The sequence below is a fragment of the Triticum urartu genome, chromosome 2 (assembly GCF_003073215.2).
Source record: "Triticum urartu cultivar G1812 chromosome 2, Tu2.1, whole genome shotgun sequence".
Classification (NCBI taxonomy): Eukaryota; Viridiplantae; Streptophyta; class Magnoliopsida; order Poales; family Poaceae; genus Triticum; species Triticum urartu.
This window is the reverse complement of record NC_053023.1, coordinates 415165123-415185570: the sequence shown is the minus strand read 5'-3', so window position 1 is coordinate 415185570 and position 20448 is coordinate 415165123. Positions and strand designations below refer to the sequence as shown.

The window sequence follows — 20448 nt, the reverse complement described above, 5'->3', positions numbered from 1 at the left end:
TTCTCGCGTGGTTTGTGGACAAACAGAACATCGGTAACACGATTGCACTCTCCCTCCCGACCGGCCACGGCAACCAAAACTAGCAACCAGTCAAACAATCAAAGAGTTGATACATGAGACTTCCTTTTACAACACATGGAAACTCAACATAAATCATCGACATCACACTGCCCCATGTCTTACAATGAAACCTCAACATGAATGAGCTAATTTAACCATTATGCACCCTAAAGTTGATACATCATACTTCAAGTTTGCATAGAAACCAGTTCATATTGTTTGGAGCAGCAACAACTAGCAAATAATTACTCAGCGAAATGAGCTCACAAGACGGACTAAGGTCTTGGCAAAGATATGCAACCAAATTTAAGGCATCATACCATTGCATTCTCACCGCCCACATATTGATGATTCAGTAATCTCATGCAACCATGCTAAGCCACAACAAGATCGTACGCAAGAATATGCAAAAGCTACCACTTCATCGCACGCACCAATCACCCGGGAGGTCTCACTAGAATGATATAAGCTATGAATGGCTCTAATGTGTTCGATCTTGTTGGTGTGATAATGGCAATGTGTATTTTCTACTTTGCAAAATATATTGACCATGTGATGAATAAATTCATGTTTTCCAATTCGCCTCCCAGTTTGCTTCTATGCATATTATTTTCTTTTTTTAGAATATAACTTTATCCATACAGTACTGTTACTTTCATTTGAAATTTATTGCATACAATAAAGACATCACTTATAGACACTATGTATCGACGAGGCGTGGCGTGCCGCCGCGCGGGTATGGCTAGTTATAGACTAAAGAACACAGATAAGTTAGTCGAGTGGTACGTGACAGGAATTCAGTCCATGTGGAAGAAACTCAACAAATGTGCGATTTGGCGAGTGACACCCTTTTGCATAGCGTCCGACGAAATGACTCACAGCCACCTGACACCAGGCAAAGTTCCATATTCCTAATGCACGCACAGTGAACTAAAAATGATGAAATGAACTGGGGAGAAGAATTACATCAACCTACAAATACAAAGATATACTACAATACAAGGGTGCTATGTACGCCTTAGCAGTATACAATACTACGTATCTGCCTTGATCGATGGATGATCATCGTATCCTTCCATATATAGTATATGCAAGTGGCGCCATTGATCCACACGCATGTACGTAATTCACATTAACCTCCTGGTCGATGGGTCCTCCACAAGCGTTCGAAACCAATAGTACCCGGCCGGGGCCATACGGAGCTGCATGCATGCTAGGTAGTAGAGGGTGTCGAGGCCGGTCCGCTAATGGTGGAGTGGTAGCTAGATCTCGTAAGACATTCCGACCTTGAGCAGCTGGCTTCTTGGGATGGCGAGCATCTTATCCCCTTGCCTGCAGTTCTTCCTGAGGAAGGCGTAGACGTAGTTGACGATGACTTTCTTGAGCAGCGAGGAGTGAGGCCGCGCCACCACCTCGTTCTCCCCCATGATGTACACCACCCCCTTCTCCATCTCCCGCTCGATGTACCTCTGCTCCTCCTCGATCTTGGCCATCTCCTCCAGGCTCATCTTCGCCGCCTGGAACAGCTGCTGGCTACTCGCCGCGTACCGCCCCGACGGCACCACCTGCATTGCCAGCTCCGAGAAGGACTCGGCCGGCGTCATCATCTCCTCCGCGTAGATGGACCGCCCCTGCCTCTCCCTCTCCGTGTAGGACGCCGACGGCATCATGATCAGGCCGTTCATGTTCATGCGCCCGGTGGCCCCCGACGACGTCGACCTTGCCCGAGCCAGCGCAAGGCTCTCCGTGTAGGACGCCGACGAGTAGTGCTGCTGCATCGTCATCGTCATCGCCATGCTGCTGCGCCGGGTCGACCTGGCCATGCTGTCGCAGCGCGAGCTCGGGTAGCTCACCTTGCCGGCCTTGGCGTCCACGTCCACGCCGTACAGGTTCACGTCGCGGATGTAGTACTGGAGGCGCTCCACCAGGTTGGCCGCGAAGTCCTTGGCCTCCTCCAGCGGGTCACGGTACCCGTACCTCGCCACGCACCGGTACAGCTTGTGCTCCCTCGGCTCCACCTGCCGGAACAGGAACCGCTCCGACATGTCCACGTGCGGGACGGGGAGGTGCTTCACGGAGACGAAGAGCAGCACGGCGTGGATGGACGGGATCTTCTCGATGAGGTGCGGGAACACCGGCGGGATCCCCTGCACCAGGTCCGTGTAGAAGAGCCCCACGCCGGGCACCTTGCGCAGGTCGCGGCCGTCCAGCAGCTCCCGCACCTTGTCCGGCGACACCGTGCGCTCCAGCTCGTACTTGTAGCGCTTCACGTGCACGTAGTGCCACACCATCATGACGGCCATGAGCACCGCCGAGATGACCACGGGGATGTACCCTCCGTGCAGGAACTTGTAGAGCACCGAGGAGAGGTAGACGGACTCGGACGCCATGAAGACGGCGAAGAAAAGCGCCACGCACCACGCGTTCATCCTCCACACCAGGAGCATCACCACGGTGAGGAGCAGCGTGGTGATGAGCATGACGAGGACGACGCAGATGCCGTGCGCCTCGCCGATGACCACGGTGGTCTTGAAGGCCACGGTGACGACGCAGGCGGCGAAGCCCAGCAGGAAGTTGACCTCCGGGATGTAGAGCTGGCCATGGTACTGCTTGGAGGTGTGCAGGATCTTGACGCGCGGGAAGCACCCCAGCGCCTGCGAGTGGGAGATGGTGGCGAAGGCGCAGGAGATCATGGCCTGGCTGCCGATGATGGAGGCGGCGATGGCCAGGACGAAGGTGGGCCAGAAGAGGACCGTCGGGGTGGACCTGTAGAAGGTGTTGGCCACCTCCTCCGGGTACTTGCGGAGGAAGGCGGCCTGGCCGGCGTAGGCGAGGAGCACGGAGGGGACGAGGCCGAAGCCGAAGCTGAGCTGGATGGAGCGGATGCTGAAGTAGCCGAGGTCGGCGAAGAGAGCCTCGGTGCCGGTGAAGCAGAGGAGGATGCCGCCGAGGGAGATCCAGGCGTCCTTCTTGTTGCGGCGGAAGTAGTCGGCGATGTACTTGGGGTTGAAGGCCCGGAGGACGCCGATGTCGTGCTTGACGAGGTTGTAGACGCCGACGCCGCCGATGAGGAGCAGCCAGAGGATGACGACCGGCGCGAAGAAGTAGCCCACCTTGTCCGTGCCGAAGCGCTGCACCGAGAAGAGCGCCACCAGAATGGCCACCGTGATCCACACGATCTGGTCTGCATGCATACAACATCCGTCCGTCAGTCGATCAGTTCAGTGCTGCGGTGTTCTTGTTAATTTCTTTAACCCAACCCTACAGGGTACTGAATCTTCTACTCCACTACCGAGTTGATTGATTGCAAAATATCATCTGCATGCATGCATGCATGCATGAGATCCCTGAGAGTTCGGTACGCTGCTAGATGCATGTTGATGATAAAACATTTTACTCCAACATGTAAGCTACTACTAGCCTGGAGTAGTCGTACGTATACGTAACGTATGAATGTGTATGCTGATTTGCAAGTTAGTACTACGATGGATGGATGTCACATCCATTATAACTGCAAACATTTATTGAGGCTGCAATGATTCAGAGTGCGTGTCCTGGAGGTTTCACACGCCGTTAAGTATCGATAGAGATACTCCTACCGTCTCAAAGAAAAAGTATCGGCATAGTTAATAGAGTTTACTGTTGATCTTGAGTTTAGAGAGTGACAGCCTATCTATCCTGAAAACTACGTACAGAGGGAAGGGATCCATGGATCGGTTCTCCGAATCATGTACGATTGAAATGCAAGATTTATTGATGTTTGTGACAAGTTAACACACACGCACCATTTCATCACTGCGTGGAGAAGATGGTGTCGACTGCTAACGACTTAGTACAAGACAAGACGTACCCTACATCTACTGTACATGTGAGGTAGCATGCAGTAGTTGAACATTATATTCAGGTGTGTGCATCTCGAGTCTGAACACAAGAGGTGGAGCACAGTAGATGTCGGTACTAGTATGTCTGTCGAGCCTGTACTCGTACTCGTACGTGTGGATAGCAGTGAGGCTGCGTAAACACCACTATATATACAACTATACATACCGATGGACCGATAACTGCTGGATGGCGACGGCGCCATCGACAAAGTCGTCTCACTTAATCATGCCTGGACGGCTGGACTACAAGAGACCTACCTGCCCACATACTACACACTGACCCATCGGAAAAAGAAATGGCGGACATGGACGGATGTATGCTGTTTTTCTCGCATCAATTAATATGCCCACCTCAAATGATTTTTGCTTTTCCTCGCTGCTCTATCTATGCTGCGTTGCATCTAGATCACGCCACGCTACACTCCAGCTAGCTGGTCGTCGATCGCGTTCACACTTGTTACCCATAGCAATAGGCGCGCGGCCGGCTGATCGAGTTGTATGTATGATATTGATGCCTCTAGCTAGGCGCTAGTACGTACGTATGCTGTACAAGGTAGACTGAAAGATATAGTATATGCATGGTGCGTACCTGTGGTGAGGTGCGGCGCCTTCTCCTTGAGCCCTCCCACGGCGGACAGCACGGAGATGGCCGGCGTCAGGCAGGCGTCGCTGATCACCATGGCCGTGGCGAGGATGGTGAGCAGGAAGAGCGAGATGCGCACGGGCTTGCTCGTCTCCAGGAGCTCCTTCACCCGCTGCGCGCGGTACGCCGCCGGCGAGGCCAGCTGCAGCGTGGCTAGGGCGCGCCGCCGGCTGAAGGACTTGGGGTCGTCCTGCTCCAGGATGTGCAGCTCGTCCTCCGCCTGCTGGTTCGGCACCAGGCTCACCTTGGCGTGCCGCGAGATGAGAGAGTAGAGCGCGAACGTACCGCCTGCATGCATGTCATGCAACAGCCTCTTTAATTTGGGCCTTTGGTATCTACTCATGCATGCTAACTAAAATCACCACAAACATTCCCATGCATGTGCTCGATCGTAGGATTATTTATATTAATATGATGGACAATATGAGAAGTATCACGTTGATCACTAACTACAATATCAACTAGTAGTAGCTCTGTGTTAATAATAATTATACAGTAATAAACAACAAACAAACACATGCACGTACGGCCACTTGACCCACTTGAGTTTGGAAAACCTTGTGTTTTTAGGAAGAGACGACAAGAGACGGTGGTGTACCATGCATGCACCAAACGATCAATTTTGCCGTTGGGTCGGGGGTCCAAATAAGCTGTTGGTACATGCAGATGCTGCGTCAATTTGTTGCATGCTAAGATAGCTAGCTAGCTAGGTGCAGCGTACGTACGTGTAACACGTCGCGCAATCTAATTACTATGATCTACTAGTACAAAGAAAGAAGAAAAGAGGAAGAAGATGAAGCGAGGAAGGAAATCTGCGTGCGTGCGTACCGTCTCCGTCGTCGTTGGCGCGGAGGGCGATGTAGACGTACTTGACCATGGTGAAGAGTATGAAGCTGTAGATGATGAGGGAGAGGACGCCGAGCAGGTCGTCGGTGTGCCGGACGCCGGCGGTGAAGGTGCTGGAGTAGACGTAGAGGGGCGACGTGCCGATGTCGCCGTAGAGCACGCCGACGCACTGGAACGCGAGGCGCAGCGTCTTGCCCCACCGCTCATGGCCGTGGTGGCTGGCGCCGCCGGCCCGGGAGGCGTCCCGGTACAGCGAGTCCTGCCGCTGCACCACCTCCGGCATGTCCAGCGCGCACTCCACCTCCAGCACCTCATCATCACCACCCTTCTGTTGCTGCTCAGCCATCGATCCTAGCTACCAGCCGGCTAGATGACTGAGCTTAATTGTTGAGAAGGATCCGAGAAGTAAGTGTGTAACTAATTAGCTCGTGGAATAACATGCCAATATCCAGCTAGCTAGCTTGTGCTCCTGGATGGATCTAGCCTCTCATGGCCTCGCCATGCAACCTTCCCTTTTATAATGAGCTAGTACTACTATTGGCATCTCCCTGGTTAGAGTTAGCGCGCGGTACTAGTTGTCTTGTCGATCGCTGGAGTATGTGAACGGCAGGGCAGCAATTAATTAAGCTGCTACAGTACTTATGTGGAGTAGTACATACGTGGTGCTGTGCTATGCGACCCGACCTGGATACGTTTTCAGATGGACGTTGATGGATCAACAGATTCCGTCCCCGCAATGGCCTTGGCTTGGCTAGCTGCCCGCGGCTTACTTTTCGCCCATCACCCTTCGCGGCTCATGGCGTCAGCGTCGGGCTCGGGCCACAAGGGTGTGATCACAATTCATTGCTGTAGCTGTTGCTACGCCAAAGGAAATCAAAAATCGATATCGCGCGGTCCATTTCAGCGTGGATCCACGAATTCAACCACGCGTAGACAGGCCTTGGATTCAGATGCATGACCTCACGTCCGCCGCACGTACCTACGTCGAGTGAGAAAAACGCTACCTACCTATGTTGGATCCACTCATTGACCGCGGTGCAAGATCGTCGATCATCTCTTGTAGCTCTCCGTCCACACGCATACGTCCTTCATTTCTGATGGATCCACTGATTGACCTCGGGGTAAGATTCAGTCGGGGGTGTTTCTCTTCTGTCTGGCCTTTATCTGTACATGGCTCTGTTTTCCTCAAGTAACCCACTACTATGCTCTTACAGTCTCTTCTTCCTCAGCTAGGAACGTAGGGGCTATTTGGTTTATGACTAACTTTGCCAAAGATTGCCACACCTAAAGTTAGGCAAATTTGACCAACTTAGGTGAGTGTTTGGTTCAAGCCACACCTTAGGCAAGCCACACTTGGACCCCACATGGCATACACACAAAAAATGTGGCAATATTCCCTTAGGCTTGCCAACTTGTGGCTCTTAGGGTCTGTTTGGTTGGATACTAGTGTGGCCAAGCCAAAGTGTGGCTAGCCACACAAGTATGGCAAGCCACACAAGTGTGGCTGTGAAATTAGACGCCAAACTTTGGCAAAAGTTGGCAAAAAAATTGTCTCTATGACAAATGGGCCATATGGGCAATAAAATGTGGCAAGCCAAAGTGTGGCAAAAACCAAACACATGCCAACTAAACTGTGGCTGTCAAATTTTGGTTTGACAAACTGTGGCTGGGAACCAAACAGCCCCTTATTTTGATGAACTAAACTTAGTCAAATTTGGTAAAAATGTATGGCAAAATATGGCAATGCTAATCCTAAAACCAAACAGCCCCATAATACCCAGGAGACGCCATACAGGCCATTATAGTTTCCTTGATAAATTACCAGTATCCTTTTAGAACACTGACATATCCTTTTTTTTCTTTCCTTTTTCTGAACAACTCAACACTTAATCTGTAGTAGTACGTCCTAGATTTCTGATGGAGATTTTATGCAAGCTAGCTTATTGATTATTTATTAATTGTTCCAGGTATTGCTCTGTAGGTTCTTCCCCGATAAGCAAGTGTGCTTGCTTACCAGATTAATTCAACTGAAGTTAGCCAAGGACAGGCTACCAAGTTAGTTAAGAGTGGACACACCGGGGAATGGTTAGCTAGCGCGAGGCACCAAACGCATTAGCCAACCAAAGCGATGTCCCACGACGCCTAATTTATCAGATTGCGACCTCAAGAACGTGATCTCTCCCATGTATTTTCTTCAATTATCCAAGAAACAAGCCATTAAGGTGCACAGTAATTCATTGTTAGAAGCAAATCTTAATATCCAAGTTAGCGGCATGTTCATAGAAGACGCTTTGCCAAGTTCCATAAGGCTACTGTATTATTTGTTTCACTGTCATAACTGTGGCATGCACACTTTCTTAGCGGCGATTTTCAACCAGCACAGCGAAGGCCTTGTAGTATTTTTTGTTAAACTTTGTCTAACTTGTGTCACCAATTTTCCCGCCACACTGTTTGTGGCTTGACGGAGTTTGCCACTAAATAAATGTGACAACGTATGTATAGCTATGAATCATGGAAGGCTTAAACCCGGCTCTTGTTTCATGATACGCATATGCATAATTTGATAACTATATTCAGATTTGAGACTTCACTTTCATCCATTGATGCTCTTTATATCCAATTAGTTGCCGCATGGATCCATGTAGCGACATACTGTTCTAGCTAGGTACTAGGGGCTAGGTGCAGGATCATGTATCCTGCCTGAAGAAGCGTTCATACCATGATAGGTTGACAGAAAGGGACACCCAGCTAGCTAGCCAACAAAGCCATAAAGAATCAAACCAACATGATCCGTACCAAGTCCATATAGTTTTCAAAACAAGACAGAAAAGACATGTTTTTCTTTTAAGGGAAACATCAGGACTGTGCTGCATTTTTTATATTAATTCTCGAAATAATAAGTCTGAAAAAAGAAAAAAGAAACTATACAAGCAACAACAACAACAACAACAATAAGAACAACAACAACAACACCACCACCACCACCAGAAGAGCGACAAAGGCTCAAAGCTATACAAAGGACTTCACCCAATTCTCCAAGTTGTTGTAGTTCTTCCTTGTTGCTCCGATCTCAATCCAGTTTAGCTCTTTCTTAAATTTCTCCTGCAATTATATAAGCTTGGCGCAATGCCCTTGAAAATACAATCATTCCTCGTGGTCCAGATTGCCCAAGAGATTAAGATGATTAATTCTATAGAAAGGAACACCCAATTGTGTCTTGATAAGATTTATCTCTGCTTTTAAATCTTCAAGGGTAGGTGTCCAGCTTGGGCATAAACAAGATGTTGGTGCAATGGTTTTCCCCCTTGGGTTTTGGAGATTGTTATCAGAAACAGTAAGGGACATATTTGTTTACTAGTGCAAACAGACAGCAATAGTCCCTGACGTATCGAGAAGGATGCTACATTCTGATGTGAAGTTTGAAAAACTTCACCGAGAAGTATCTACATTACAGAGAAGAGAGGGGTATGTTTCAAGAAGAAACTATAACGAGAAGATTGTGTGGCGGAGTTGACCCCTTAAAATATTGTTGAAGTGAAGCAATTCCTCTTTAGTGTGCCCGAGAAGAAATGGTTGCAGCCAAGAAGTTTGAAGGCGAAGCGAAGATGTAGTATTTGTTTCGTTGTTCTTCTTTCTCTTATTTGAGCCATAGGATCACCATACTACTAAAATGGATATAGGTATACGATACTTAAGTCTGCTGTGATGCTTAGCCGAAACCTATGAAAGATTGAGAAAAGTCTCTTTGTGCTCCGAAACTTTCCTTGTCAGCGAGAGACATTGTTCTTCTGGGCTACGAGAGATATGTTTCAGACTGAGGAGTCAACTTTACTTGTTCCTTGGGAAAAGTTGCAGTGTGCTCAAAACCCGACCATTTGGAAACGTGTTGGTTGGCCATTGGCTCGACCGCGTGTCTAAAATGGTCATCTCCTTGCTGGGAAGGCTGCGGCTATAAATGGCCACCCCACTCCAACTTTGATCGTTGGCTGCTTCGCTTGAGATTATGAGAAGAATTGAGCACTCCTCTCCGAGAGATTTTAAAATCCACTGAGAGAAAATCAAGAGCGGAAACTTAGATACTAGTTGAGCATCACGATAGATATAAGTTGAGAGTTCTTGTACCTATTAATTTGGAGAGTTGCACACTCCCTAGACGGATAGGTGTTGACTTGAGTGTTGAAGAGTAATTGTCTTCATCAAGCCAAAGTCTTCAACAATCAAGAGTAATTGTGGTCCGCGAAGCAAGTCTGTCGAAAGATTGGAGATCGCCATTAAGTATCTACCCTGAGGGGAATCAGGTGAAGTCTGACCGGCTTCATGTTGAAGTAGAATAGGACATAGAGAGGTTTGCTCCTGTGTTCATTCACAAGTCCCTCCAACTAGACGTAGCCCTTTTGAAGAAGAGTGAACTGGTCTTCCAAATTATCGGTCGCCACCGAGCACCACTGATTATTTCTATGCTACTGCAATTCTTTCAGTAGTTTATCTTCTGTGCACCATGTCCCGATAGATATCTCTCTGATATTAATTTTCTCCTCTGTTTGTTATATGATATATGGTAATATTGTTTAGTGTATTTCAGTTTGTTGTGCTCAAATTTGTTTGTCTGTATGCTCGTCTGTTGATCATTTGGCGTTACTTTGTCATTTAGCTGAGTCATGCTCTGATGAACATTCCTCGGTAGATTGTTTGTTTCTTGATCTATTTTGTTCATATTGTTCATCGAAGTCGTTTGTCATGTTTCCTTTCTGTGTCACCATTATCACCATGAAAGTACTCTGTCGCTATACTAGGAAGATTATGATCACTTTCATCGGAAGTTTTGCTTATTCTTACTACTTTAGCCTGTTTATTCTTGTGTGCCCATTCTGGTTTAGTTTCAGTGCTCCTATTGTAGTTTTATTTCCGCTGTGCTAAGCTAAGAGAATTAAAGTTTCGAAAGGAATTTTAAATCTCTCATTCACCCCTCTAATCAATATAATCCCAATCCTACACAAGACTAGCAGATCTGAGCAAATGGGCAATGGAAAAAGAGGTGATCCCTAGTTTCCAGTACTTGCATGTTACACAAAACACAATAATAGTCATCAGTAAAAAAATATTTCTTTGAAGTAAGGCTCTTGTGTTGAGTCTGTTATTGACCAACAACGAGAAAAAGAATTTGTGCTTCAGCTAACATCATGTGTTCCAAATCCATTTAATGACATGTGGGACCAATGCTCTCCCATTAGAAATGTGTATGTCTTGGAAACTTGAAACTTGGAATCTCTAGAAGGATATTGCCATATATCTTCAGTTGCAAAGAGCAGCATCTCATTAAACATTAGTATCAACCGATTGGATTGGTCATAAGCCTCTTTAGAAAGAAGAAGGTGAAAATGGTCAAATAAATCTCCCATAATCCATTGTTGGGAGATAGTTATGTTCAAGCTTCTTCAATAGGAGTGTGGATGTGGCCATTCTTGCGTTGGGGGGCATTCTAGTTGTCTGACGAAAATAGGATGGAATGTCCACTTTCCACATGACATCTTGCCTTACCCTTGTATGTAGAGAGCAACTTTGATGTAGTCCCCTCTACCAAAAAGTTCAACTAGTTAGTTGATCAGTTGGTTCCGTGTTAAGGTTGTAGGCTACCCAAACTAAGTGAACTCAAGGGACATCATGGTGATTGAAGAATTTATGGAGCATCTGAGCAACAAGCTATTATTTTGAATTTGGAAATTTATAATGCCAAGGCCATCTTGCTCTAGGCCTGCAAATCAAATCCCAAGTAGCCAGAGGGGGCTTTATCTTTTCTAAACCTTGCTTCTCCAAAAAAGGAGCTTCCTATATTTATCCAATTATGCAATCATTCCTTTATATAGCAACAAGCAACTCATAATAAAAGTTGGTAGAGAGGATAACACTGCATTGACCATTAAAAATCTACCATCATCCCTGAGATATTCAAAGCATGCCCTTAATACTCTTTGGATCCTCTCAATTAGAAAAAGGACATGATTAGTTCCCACATACCGGCCGGTTTGAAAAAAGTAGATTCTAGATATATATAGTCAGATGTTGGTCTCATTAGAGGGTCGCTCTGTTAGTGCTAGAATAATAGAAGGGAGCTTAAGTCCAACATATAAAAGAAGGAGATAGTAACATGCAATATTTCCATTTGGTGGCTAATGGGAGTCATCAAGAACAAAGGGTTCTATATTAAACCTAGATGATGGTGCCATAGAAGGGGGAGCAAATTAAAAGGTACACCACAAAGTAATATAGTGGCTAGTTTGTGGCGCATGATGAAGGACAAGTTTTCCTATATGAGTTAAGAAGGCAGGGCATTCCTCAAGTCTCCTCCCAAGCAGATGACGTAATTCCTACCAAATTCATGGAAATCAGAGATTAAGGATGCCATTTTCCAATTGAGGCACAATAAGTCTCCTGGTATGATCGGCTTCGCAACTTAGTTTTACTAGACCTTTTGGAAGTGATAAAGGGTTATATCCTGGTTCTCTTTCCCTACTTTCATAAGGCAATTCTTCCACTCCAGTTCACACTTTGGAGCCATCACTATTCTCCCGAAGGGCCCGAAGCCATCCAAGATTTAACAATTCATACCAATTTGCTTATTCATCGTGAGTTTTAATATTTCAACGTAAGTAGGTATCAAACGCATATCCTAGGTGGTGCTTGATGTCATTTAACCAACACAAACATATCCCTTTTTTGGGCCTCTGTATCACATATAGAATTTTCATTTTATATGGAACCATCATGAGCTCCACACGAAAAAGAAAGGGATGGAGTGATATCTAGATTTGAATTTACGAAGGCATATGATAAAGTGTGTTGGTTTTCCTCCGCCAAGTCTTGCGAGTGGATTTGTCCTATGTGGTGTGGGTGGATAATTTTGTTTAGATGGGCAATGTAGGGCTAGAATTTAATTGTGTTGTGGGTTTTTTCTTCCAAAAGAAAAGGACTCGACACGGGGACTATTGATTCTCTAGTGTATTTAATATTGTGGCTTACATATCACTCTACACATCAATAGATATCAAGGCTAAAGAGGAGGGGGTGTTTAGTTGTTTGATCCGGCATATGGTGCAATGGTGGCTAATGATTCTGCAATTCAAGCAATGGATCTTCTTTGTGGACCATGAATTGGAGAAAAGTGCTAATTTAAAATTCACTTTGAGTGTTTTGAGCAGCTATCATGACTAAAAAGTACTCCCCCCCTTTCATAATAAGTGCAGTGGTTTTAGTTCAAATTTGAATTGAACTAAAACCACTGCACTTATTATGAAGCGGAGGGAGTAGCTTTGAAAAAAGTTGAAATTCCTAATTTTAGGAAGGGTGGATAGCATGAGATTGTACACACCCATTTGGTTGTGGAGTTGGATCATTTCTCTTTAAGTATCTTAGCGTCTCTATGCACTTTTACAAGCTCCACAACTAGGCCGGAGAATATTAAAGACTACTTTGAGAAACACATCAGAATGTTGCGAACTAGAAAGTATCATCAGATAATTAGTTCGTGATATGTTGAAAAGACATATACTCCCTCCATTCCATAATGTAATGCCTATAGATTTTTGCAAAAGTCAAACATTACAAATTTTGACCATATTTATAGAGAAAAGTAGGTACATCTAGAATACCAAATGCACATCATTGAATATATCATGACTTATATTTTCAGAATGTACATGTTTGGTATTGTAGATGTAGACAGTTTTCTCTGTACACTTGGTCAAAGTTGGCAAAATTTGACTTTTATAAAAATCTCTAGGCACTACATTATGAAACGGAGGAAGTATTTATTATGAAGGTTAATTAAGTTCATTCCTAATTCTTTAATTACGCTCTAGGACTACTATGAGCGTATTTCATGCCCATTATTTACTAAGTTTAATGTTGATTTTCTCAAGAATTTCTCTTGGATTATCCCTTAAGTTGTCTACTTTTTTTATTTTTAGAAAAGGAGGAAGACCCCCGGCCTCTGTATCTGAACGATGCATGCAGTCACTTTATTAATTATTCACAAAAGACCTTATAAAGAAATACAACAGTAAGCCTGAAACCACCGTCCAGGCAACATCTGTCGCTACTCCTATCCAGTTGATGTAGGGATGCTGATAGTCCAGACCTAATACCACAGACCTCGCAGTCAAGCCTAACATCTAAGACCGGCCCCAACCAAGCCACTTGTCGGGTCTGGGGCACACACGGGTCCGGCGCGCTCTCAAAGGTTGCCGCCGCAAACTGCCACCACTCCATCTTCAGAGCTGTACTCATCAACCTTGCCCGGTCTAGCAGCCGTCGACGCCACCACGCCGTCCAACGACACCAGCTCCCTGCGCGCGAACAGCTGAGCACATCACGGTCGCCATCGATACACCTCAGCATCATGCTGCCAAGTACCACCAGCCGACACAGTTTGAAGTCTCTGAAAAATCTGTGGTGCGTAGCACCTGCCGACCAGGCATGACAAAGCGTAGCACCTGCCGGTCAGGCATGACTTGACATCTCCACCAAAACTCCGTGCCTACTAATCCTGTTTGGTATTTTTTTGCCGACCTAGTAGAGAAAAGGGGGAATCGATGGTTCTTCATAATCTACTCCCAATTGGGAGCATTTCCATATGTGGTGTGTCATGAACAACCAAGCTAGACCGAGTTGAGTAGCAATATGACAATACTAGGTCATATTGGGGTGCCTTCGTAATGTCAAGCCGATGATTTTTTTTTTGCGGGTGAAACCGATGATCTTTTAATGCATGAAGGCACCCCAGGCCGAAAGCAATCTCGACAACTACGCCACTGTATATCTCATCAGGAGAGGAGACACCAGGAAAGGCGTTAGTACTATCGCCACATGCGACCTGTGCAATTATTTTTAAGAAACAAACAGGTCACATACAATTATGTTTAAGGTCTAAAATGTATACGCGCATACTTGTAACCATTCTCTACATGCACAATTTTTGTCTAATATTTTTAAAATTACTAATCATGTTTAAAAGAACTGTGTCTACGATCTGATGAGCATTTTCCAATTTCCATAGCAGTGCACATAGTAGTGGTAGATGTATGTTGTCGATTTCCACGTAGATCAATGCGAGGCGCTTTCATTTCCATGTCCAGGATGTGAATCGAGAAATGAGAATCTCGATCCGAAGATATCTAGATATATACGCCCTTGTCATCATAGATACATATGTCAGTGTCGTAATTGTTTTTGTCAAGGGGCCAGGAAAACGTGATGACCGGGCGAGATTAATCTCTAGGTAGCCTGCATGCTTATCGTTCACACTCCTCGCAGGTCTAGTCATCTAAGTCCACCTTCCGAATTAATACCTTCATTTTTCCGACAGCTGTAGGTGCTCTTATCGTTAACGTTGCGACATCGATCGCATGAAGGGTACATGCACGTAGAATCTACGGAGTATATATACCAGATGATACTCTGTGTTGCTGTAGAATTTGGTTAAGGTATATTTCAATGAGATTTCGTTGTATCAATCACGATATCTTGATTAAGAATATATGAACTGAAACAAAAAATACATATTATATTTTATATTTTATTATTCTATCATTGAAAAATATTTATTCAATGTAAGTAGTATAATAGAATGGAAAAAAATTCCTATGTATTTTGAGTGGGCCCTTGATGAGGTAGCATGTGTGCATACTAAGATAAAATCAAAGATGGGATCAACTAATAATGGATTTTTACACGCATGTTTTGGTGTGTCTTTAATGATGTGGCATGTGTACACGGTAAGATAATAAAATAGCGAGGATCAACTATTTAAGTATATAAGATTCACATTGAATAGAAAAGCATCCAAATCTATTATAAAAGCTCACTAGAATAGAAAAGACCCTAAACTTAACTAAAATTTCATTGAGGTCCCTAGACCACCGAGTGACCACTACTGCCGCCAGAGCGCGTCATTGACACGGTGTTGTCACCGCTCCCCTACCTGAGCTGACCTGACTTTGTCGATGACAACCAGAAAGTTTTTGTGCGCATGCCCCTAGGGAACAACACCCTTGAGCCACAGTCCTCGCCGTTGAACCCTTGAATCGACCAAAACTCCCTGACATCAGATCTCGTCGTCCTACACACACGACGAGAAAACGTTAACCTTTTTTGCGAAAATAATAGATCTACTATAAAGATTCACGAGAAGTACAAAACACCTCAAACGAACGATCACTGCCGCTGCCAGAATGAGCCGCCAACGTGTTGTTATCATCCCTCCCATACCGGAGCCAGCTTAACATTGTCGATGACAGTTGGGAAGTCTTCGTGGCGCTGATCCTAAGGATCAGCGCCCTGGAGACGCAGTCGTCGTCGTAGAATCATTGAATTGATATGAGGAAAGTGGCATCAAATCTCGCCATCGTGTGCACAAGGCGTGGAATCCTACCTCGTCGCCTCAGGAGCTAAAGACAATATAAGCCGGAGCTCCGTCTAATATGTCCTGGCGGACGAACTTGAGAAGGATCGGAGGTTAGAAGACTGACTCAAAGAACAAGCGCCACCATCTATCGGGACCTATCTACTAGATGGAACCAAGGCACCAAGATTCTTCTTCCCGCCACCGGCCGCCGGAGTGACAATCAGAGGGAGACGAATCCACAGACTCATCGAGGGGAGGAAGATTTTCCCCTAGCGCCTTGAGAGGGGAAAGAAATATGTGGACTTATTGAGATATGCTATTCCAAGAAAACCCATGCCCTTCTACCAGGAATTGTGTTTACCGAAAGAAGGCTTTCGCCCAGTTTTATATATAAAGCAACAAACACCAACCGACATTCAAACCGATACGAACACAACACCACACCCCAACACCAACACGCACCCAAGGCTAGATACATAGGCGCAAAGAGCTTCAACAACACAACGAGCGACTCGAGGTAGACTACAAAATGTCAGTAAGCATCACTACAGAGCCGCGGGAGCCCTTTCCGGTGAAGATACTACGAAGAGGTGAAGTTGAGAGTCGAACAAACCGTGAGCTCCAGGACGGTGGTTTCAGAAAGGACACGACACGAAATCGCCGCCACCATCCGATCCAAAGATCAAGATTTTCATCTGGAGAAGACGAAGGGAAAGGAGCAACCACAACGGAGACTTCAAGAAGATGATGACGTCCACAAGCGCCGCCTCCGTCGGTCCGGCCAAAGCTAGACAGGGTTTTCACCCCCGAAAAGCATACTCCACCTTCACCCATGGTGTGGCGAGGTACATGGAGCACTGCAACACACCGCCAGAGAACGTTGAAACACCATCCACCACACTGTCCAAGTGGCCATGGCCGCTAGCCGCCCGTACCTGAGCCGCGAGTTCAGCCCACAAGCATCACGGTTCCCACCACCCGGTCGCCGCCTAGGGAATCCCAAAGTCCCATAGGTCCTCCATGACTGCAGACGATGAGCCAATCGACAAGCTCCGAGTGCCGACAAAGCCGCCAACGATCGGAAAGACAAGATTGATCAGGGAGCCACTGAGTCATAGAAGAGGTGAAGCGGGTGTGGACCACGTCGACGCCCAGCACCCTTGCCGGTGACAGGTGTTCCGGCCACATCAGCGCCACCCATCTCTCCCACTACCTCTTCAAGCGCCACCCCTTCTGACACCTAACTGCAGCTCCAGGCATGTATCCACAACTGGCCTGTCTCGGACATCCGCCCAATGAAGTGAGGTACCGTACCGACCACAACTTGCAGCCACTAAAGGGCACTAGAGATCACCACCAGAGCCGTGCACGAATGGACCGACACCGGAGCAAATCCAGCCGTCGCCGCGAAACGACCCTCACCGCCACCATGGGCTGCCACCACGCCATCACAACCGATCACCGTGCACCAACCAGGACGACCGTTGCCCCCACCCGAGCCGCCCGCCGACGACCAGGGGCGAGATCCGGGCGGATCAGACCCGTGCCCAACAGGTGCTCTCCACCACACAACATACGAGCAGCCGGGGAGGTCGAGGCCCAATCGCACACCCTCCAGATCCTGCCCAGCCGTGCCGCCACAGCCCGCGGCGCCAACTGCCGGATCTGACGAAGCCAACACAAAGCAAGCCACCCCGCCATCCCATCGCGTCGGCCCGCCCTGCCACGCAGTCACGCCACCGAGCCCAAGGCCCAGCCGCCCGATATGATATGACGATGTTTCTCCTTTATGTTCCCTATTACATGTCTAGTTTCACCAGTCAGCTACTTGATTCGATTACCATATCTATTTTGATTATCATGTTTTATCTACTGTCATTTTAATTTTAATTTAATGAAAAATTACTCAAGTATTCAACAATTCTGTTTGTTGATCTCCGATGTGTGGCGCATACATGTACGTCAGATTATAGGCAGGGTGCTTTACAATTCAAGGCCCCTACTCCCTCTGATAAAAAAAATGTCAGTGGTTTTAATTCAAATTTAAGCTAAAAAGCACGACACTTATTTCCAAATTAACTTTCCAAATTTAATTTAATGAAATGCTACTTTTCCCTGCACAAAAGAAAAAGAAAAGAATGAAATGCTACTTTTAAAGCTACTGTCTAGAGAAGGAGCGAAGCATGTGGAGAAAGTATTGCAGATTATATGTTCCTGGTCCTAGGTAAAAGCATAGCTTCCATGTATTTCTGGCCGTTGGATATGTATGGTCCAGCGGTGCCATTTATTCCAGATTAACTTCCCATTGAGGTAATTCAACGGACGTCGTTCGTTCATATTGCTACACTATGCAGGAGTACGGATCCAGATGAATGCTGCCAAAAGTCAACTTTTGTTGTCTTGTTTAAAATTTGCGAGACTGACGCACGCTTGCTGCCAAAGGTAGCGCAAATCGACGTACGCACTACACTGATCACACGAACGGACAACACCAAATCGACGTTGTTTGCAGCTAACTAAATTGACCCAGCTAGCAAGCTAGCTACAGCACATAGCTGCAATGCTTTGGCTGAGTTGACTATGCAGGTGTGCACTCTTTGACCTTTCTTCCTAGCTTCTCCATGACAGTTTGTGTATGTGGAGCACATGAGACCACGTGAATGTCTTGCGTTTTACTCACTCGGCTGCAATTAATGGCATGCCAACCCACCCCAGTCTGGTGTCACAGTTTTGCCACGTGGAACTTCTGTTCGCTTTGCAGACACACGTAACTATAGTAGTAGCTCTATAGCATGCATTATTGAACTTAAGCAGGTTACAATCTTACAGATGGGTGGAGCATCCAGAGTGGGCAAACGAGAAGCTAACTAAATTATATCCGTGCCCAATAATATTGTCCACGTGTATGAGAGAGATGATATCGAGTAAAACAAACAAACTACCGTGCATAGGATCATTTCTCTCATGTGCAAGGTCCTTCACTATGTAGGTCGAAACTGATGTCAAAATCACTTTTGCTTCATTTAATACCGGTGCCCTCTGTAGAGAATAGGTGCAACTCACGATATATTCATCGGGTGCATATGCACATATATATATAGGTATAAAGATAGCCACGTCCTTAATTATACAAAAAAGAAGAAGGCCTTGTTGTACAAGAAACACACATGCAAAATATACAACTCAACCCACCCACCCCCCCCCCCTCTTGCGTAGTCGAAGCGGTCGCCATTGCCGACGCAAAAGCGGGATCAGAACTCCTCGAAAGACACCGTAGGTAATGTCGTGGTTCTAAGTCTGACAGTAATGTAGGGGGGTAGGTATGGAGAGGCAAGATCTTAGTTATGGAGTAGTTGTAAGCACACGAGGTTTATGAGTTCAGGCCCTTCTTGGAGGAAGTAATAGCCCTACGTCTCGGAGCCCGGAGGCGGTCGACTGAATTATGTGTGTATGAATTACAGGGGTGCGAACCCTTTACACTGAGGAGGGGGGATGGCTTATATAGAGTTCGCCAGACCTCTCCGGCCCTCAGTTATGCAGGGTTTCAAATACATTAAGGTCGGGCGTTACTGACGCCCCTAATAAAGTGCTATGATGACCATAAAAGCTACTTAATGACCGACCGTTAGCGTGCGGAGTGACTTTAGGTCTCCTGGCCGTCGAGTGGTTGGATCTTGGTCGAGTGATTGCTTCTTGGTCGAGTGTCTTCGAGTCTGTCGAGTGGAACACCTCCAAGTCGATTGAAAAGTGATTTCTTCTAGAGATGTCCTTGGGTAGGGCAGTTAGGACAGGTCCATGACCGTACCCTAGGTACATAGCTTCATCATTAGCCCCCGAATGGATCGAGGTTTGAGTGGGGAAGGAGTTGAGAACTTCTCCGACTCATTTTTCATGCCATGAGCATATCTTATTTCGGATCAATGAACCTGAGTGATGACAGCAACTTCCTTTTCAGTCGCCTTGATCCATTCTTAGTTTTTTGTCGAGTGAGTTTCTTTACTTGAAAAGCTCCGAGTGACGGTGTGGAGGAGATCTTTCGTCTGACAAGTTGTTCTGCTGCCCGCAGATTTCGCGGGATTCGAATTTTGGGAAGCGCGCGGGACAGGGGAGGTCGCAGTAATCGGATGGGATAGGGCGGAGCCGCCTCGATCTCCGCGCCACCTTTTTCGCCATGTATCGCGCGCGCGATTGTTACGGGATTTGACAGGATCGTCCGGGCCTACCAGTCAGCCACTCGGAAGCGACCTCATATAAGGCGTCGGACCGGGGTTTCTTGAACAGTGCGTTCTCATTTCCTCTTCTCCTCTTCAGGCTTCTTCGTCGTGCTCGCTCTCGCCCCAGCGCCGCCGCTCCATACGCGTCTCGCCGGCGACGATGGGGAAGGAGAAGATGGCGGCTCTGGAGCGGGCGAAGAAGGCGACGGCAAAGGCGAAGGGGAAGGCGACCAGTCAGGGTGGATCTTCCTCATGAGTCGGCCTGCCGAAGGGCCGGATCCAGGGAGACTGGATCCGCTCGGCGATCCGCCAAGAAGACCTCGACGACCTAGCCGACGGAGGACTGATCCTCCATGGATCGGCGCGGCTTTCGGGGAAGGAATCCGAGCCGCAACCTCGGGAGGG

At 46.8% G+C, this 20448-nt stretch overlaps 1 protein-coding gene across 1 annotated transcript; it reads right to left on the bottom strand.

Annotated features, from left to right (window-relative positions):
* Positions 1–986: 986 nt before the first annotated feature.
* On the bottom strand, positions 987–6015 carry LOC125537613 (potassium transporter 22-like). Its single transcript, XM_048700939.1, has 3 exons — positions 5413–6015; positions 4531–4872; positions 987–3244 (listed from the first exon to the last, which is right to left on the bottom strand). The coding sequence occupies exons 1-3, from the start codon at positions 5774–5776 to the stop codon at positions 1323–1325; spliced, it is 2628 nt and encodes an 875-aa protein (XP_048556896.1). The 5' UTR covers positions 5777–6015; the 3' UTR covers positions 987–1322.
* Between the last annotated feature and the right edge of the window lie 14433 nt (positions 6016–20448).

Bases quoted from the DNA above. Each gene is read 5' to 3' on its own strand.
- LOC125537613 (XM_048700939.1), bottom strand. From the start codon at position 5,776: ATGGCTGAGCAGCAACAGAAGGGTGGTGATGATGAGGTGCTGGAGGTG. The intron at 4,873-5,412 runs GTACGCACGCAC...ACATGCATGCAG, and splicing joins CGCCAACGACGACGGAGACG to GCGGTACGTTCGCGCTCTAC. The intron at 3,245-4,530 runs GTACGCACCATG...GTATGCATGCAG, and splicing joins GGCGCCGCACCTCACCACAG to ACCAGATCGTGTGGATCACG.